General features: G+C 39.5%; 1 protein-coding gene across 1 annotated transcript in view; it reads right to left on the reverse strand.

Moving 5' to 3' along the window:
- LOC106516678 (piwi-like protein 1) overlaps positions 1-4,190 on the reverse strand; it is a gene marked incomplete at its 3' end in the record, with an annotated part of 11,958 nt that extends 7,768 nt beyond the window's left edge. Inside the window, 2 exon segments of the mRNA XM_014007148.1 lie at positions 3,505-3,591; positions 4,040-4,190. Coding sequence (XP_013862602.1) covers positions 3,505-3,570 — 66 coding nt within the window.
- Positions 4,191-4,781: the final 591 nt, after the last annotated feature.

Here is a 4,781-nt window from a genome sequence, read left to right on the forward strand (position 1 = left end):
CACACACACACACACACATATATATATATATACACACAAAGACCAAGACACTCCCCGCTGCCTGCAGCCTCATACCCCACCGTCAATACGACCAATCACATCTCTTGGGCCATCTCCGCCCACATTAAGAACTCGGACAATGACGATTTGGGCCGTCTCCGTCCACGGGACAACAAGTTCTGCAGATACCCCTACTTGTCTCCAGGGGAAGACAAGTGGGCTCCTCTTTTCCCCACTCACTCGGAATGAATAGTTTATTTACAGGGGCTGTATCTGCTTTGTCTTTGGTGCTCCACTACCCATCACGTGATTCAGCTGCTGTCCCTGCTGCTACAGTCAGCAGGGATCTGGTCCTGGTCTGACTTCATTGTGGTTTCTGTGTTGTGGGGCTGACAGAGTGGGTGGGCAACTTCTAAATATAAAGAGAACCACAGTCTAAGTTTTACCCAATCAGAACAGAGCAGGGCGTGCCATCTGCGCACTACCTTTTTTCCTTTCTCTGTGGGTGGTGGGGGTCAGTTTCCCTCAGCTCAGGTGAACACCTCTCGGGAAAGCCCTCAGCGTTTCCTGGACTATTTCCATCAAGGATAATGTGGTTCCACCATAACACCGTGTGTTCAAGAGCACAACAAAACCACGACAGATCACTTGACTGTTTTTAAAGCGAGGACTGAGAGGCAGTTTGACCGCAGTTGCTGCACCTCTCCATGCACTGAGTGGCTCCAACCTGCCTGGGACTTCAGAGTCCACATCTCAACCCCTTCAGACGGTTACTTAATGAGCATCAAAAATCTTTAATTTGCTGAAAAACTAAATCTGTATTATTCACACGCGGGTGGAGTTGAGGTGCAATTTGGAGTGCAGCCGTGCGGGGTCGGGAGGGGGCTCTCTTTTAAAGATGTGTCTACGTTTGACTTTCATTTTTTCTAAAATCACAGAGCTCTCTGAGTCAGCTTCAGGTGCTTGTAGTTAATCACAATACCTTCTAAATTTAACTAGGCGTTTCAATGTCTTTAAATTACACAATAATTTTACTGGAGAAACTTGTCAGTTTGGTTAAAAATTTTTTAAAAAACAGTAAAAACAATTTTTTTTCTGTGCAGAGAGCTTCCTCTGCTACAATTTTTTAAAATAAATATATCAAAGCTCCTCAGTTGAAACCACAAATGATAGAAGAGCTGTTTAAAACCTCTTTCCTCAGAAAATCTTCAGTCCTAAGAACACTAAACGGTAACTTTTAATAAAGGTCATGTACAAAGAATACTCCTATTTTAATAAAAATCTTTTACCTGTAGGCAGAAAGCTTATGGGTGTTGATTTTTGGTTTCTATTTCAAAGAGGATGAGGAGAACAAGGTTTTACTCAAGCATCTCCCGAAACTATCAACCTGCTGACTGAGAACATTTATATCAGGGGTACTCAATTAAAATTTAAAGAGGTCCAGTCAGAGAACATTTTGTGAGACCAAGGTCCAGAAGATCAAAATGTCAGACTGATATGTGTGTGCGTTTGTGTGTAGCTATTGTTGTATCAACATCTGCATACATTGAAATGAATTCACTCTTATTCAAAAACTTACAATATTTATTGTCACGAAACACAAAGTTGAACATGTACGTCTGATTTCTGATGTTCTCATTTACTGAGCAAATGTAGGATAACATGTCAAAATAAGAACTTGGGCAAAAGGACAACTGTAAATGTTCACAAGTGACTAACCAGTCATAAAAAATGGAGGAAAAGGTTGAGTTTAACACCTGGACTGAACTGTCTCAAAAATATTTTAAGAATTTAAATCTGAACACATTTAATAACAGAACATTTTTATGCAATCCCTTATTTATTTTGTGCTCAGTGAGAGAAGTGAGCTCTTGCTCGTCCTGCCAGAATTTTAAACCTGGGCTTGAATGGAGTCAGAGCCATTCTCATGCATGTGTGGAGGTGCTCATTGGTCAGCCTGGAACTGTATTTGTTTTTTATTATGTTCATTGTGGAGAAAGCTGCTTCACAGTTGTGAGTGGAGCCAAACATGGTCAAGATCTGCAAGGCTACTTGCTTCAGACCTGGGAAAGCTGAATCAGGAACCATCTGGAGCCAGAAAGTGGAAGGATCAGTCCTGACAAACTGCTCCTTCAGGGMCAAATCTGCTTGGAGATCAACTAACTGCATCTGTAAATGCCCAGCATTTGCCCATTTGAGGTGCTTTCAATTTTTGAAATTTTCTGGGTAATTTTTCTCAAGCTCTCTCATTCGTCCTCGCTTTACTTGGCGGTATCACGTGGTATAGAGAAACTCGCAGGTAACTGGTCTGTGGGTTTCCTTTGACTCTGATCACCTAACTTACTGTAAAAGCTGCGCCGGTAAACCAGAAAGGGATCCGCGCACAGAATTTGAGCGACCACAAGATTAATCACCAAGCAGATTTATTAACAAGGGAATATTAAAAATGACACGAAACAGCAACGTGTGGAAGTTTCGTTCTTTTTTCCCCCCCTCTAACGCAGAGGGGCAAGCAGCAGAGGGGCTGTGGTGTGTGTGTGTGCGCGCTTGATACGTCAGTGCAGCTGGAGAATTATTAGAGGGAATATTAAAAATGACACGAAACAGCAACTTTGTATAATTATTTTTTAAATATTTAACCACCACAGAACCACTTAAGTGAGCTAATTCAGTTGTTTAGTTTGATACGGGCAGCAGGCGTCTGTCCATAATAAAAAGCTACGTCACGGTCCGGTTCAGCTCAGCTGCTCCACTCCTCTTTTGGATCAGCGCTGCGGGTTCATTATGAACAGGTTTACGTGAGCGGGACCTGGCCGCCTTCACCTGTGGTCTTATGAATGACCTGGGGAGGCTTAAAGCCGGACTGGTCTGTGCGGTAATTGTGCGGATTTGACTTATGAAAGGGGCTGATCATGTATTGCGTTCGGGTCCGCATGAGACCCCCACTCGGTCCGGATCGAGGTCCGCCTATTAGTGACCTCTGACTTATATTAAACTTTGTATGCAGAACAATATACTTATTAAATTACATTTTTATTGAGTTTTTTTTTTTTTTTTTTGGACAACCAGATGTTGAGGTCACCACAAAAAAAAATAAATAAATAATCCTAGGGGAAACCCTGAGATGGGTATGTTAATGATTTACAAGTCACTGTATGTTATAATTTCCTATTACGTGCATTTGGCTCAGATTTCAGCACGTCACACACAGGAAGTAAGCTACAGGATTTTAACTTTCCTACATTTTGAACTACTTTCATGACAAATCTGTTGAACCAAAAGTGGTTTAATAAACCCAGAGATAGGTCTTTGACTTTGGGGAAATTAGCTTTTTTTTTAATTCCTCTAACAATTGCCAGACGTTCTTATTTCTATACCAGTTTGAACAAATGTGGTATATTTTTATTAAGTTTCCCTGCATCTAATAAAGTAAGTTTTAATATAATTTTGAGACTTAGATTATTTTTATTCATTTGTCCAGCATTGCTGCCCAAAACTTCTTACCGCTCCAGGCGCAGTCTCTTGACCACGTGCTCGGCCACGTGATCTTGCGCGTGCTCGACCAGTCATTTTCGGCTTTTTAGGAAGTACCTGCGGTTTGGAAAGGAGAAAAAAAAAGATTACATTGCTGTTCCAACTATTAAGAAATGTTCTTAGTACAATTTAAAAACAGAAAGCAATACTAAGACAGTTGAACAACTGCCACATTTTTCCTAGCAAAACTTTTAGTTAACATTCGGCACATTCAGTCAAAGGAGAAGCTAACCAGCAAGGCCTCCTAACATACGAACACGYGTTAGCTAGCAACCTGCTGCTAGCAGTAGATAGAATAAATTACAAAACTTTTTAAAATGAAAAACAAACAAAAAACACTAATTTTACCAAGGGACAAATATCTAGCCTTTTTTTAATCAAACATTTTAGCTAAACTATTGAACAAATCCATCCTTTTTATTCAAGAAAACTGTTGCGGTAGGATTTCATTTTTTGCTATTGATTATTAACATACATTTAGCTAAATTTAGTAGAAAATACTCACTTTTGAGGGTTTTTTTTYCCTTTAAAACAACGATGAAAACTTGCTACCTTCTCGCGCACCTGCTTCGGAATGAATAGTTCGTCTACTGCCTGGCTCGCGCTCAGCCTCCGCGGATAAAATTCCCTCTTAAAAAACATGTGTCGTCAGATTCTGGTCTAGTATTTTATGGCCACATATTTGTATTATAAGATACATAAACAGTTATTAAAACATTTAAATTCTTCCAATACAAGAGTTGTCTACGTATTAATAACAAAAGAAACGTTGTTATTCAGGAACTACTTTTCGAAGCGCAGTTTTCCATTTCACTTGTGGCTGTTCTTTGTATTTTTTTTTCATTGTGCATTCTCAACAAAGACCAGTAGATGGCGCCACATGTCTAATTTACTGGCTTTGTTCAAGGTACCGTATTTTAACTCAGCAAATCTAGGAAATATGTTGGTTTATTTTAAAAAAAATACCTGGCAAGTTTTGGAATTTACCCTCAGCGTGGTGAAAATGAAAATAACTACTAAAGTGTCACTATCACAAGACAAAGCTGAGTCTAGTTTGTGATTATAAAAAAGGCCTACATGTGCTTATTGAAAAAAAGTAAGCCTTAAAAAATGTCCATTTATTTTACAGCTATACAGCCAAATATGTTATGGAAGCTTCTATTAAGTCTGATACAATTTAACTTAATTAATTTCACCTTTGTGGTAGGAATCATTTCACAAAGTCAGAACTTTTCTTCTTTTGAGAG

Source organism: Austrofundulus limnaeus, unplaced genomic scaffold (genome assembly GCF_001266775.1).
Source record: "Austrofundulus limnaeus strain Quisiro unplaced genomic scaffold, Austrofundulus_limnaeus-1.0 Scaffold40, whole genome shotgun sequence".
NCBI lineage: Eukaryota > Metazoa > Chordata > Actinopteri > Cyprinodontiformes > Rivulidae > Austrofundulus > Austrofundulus limnaeus.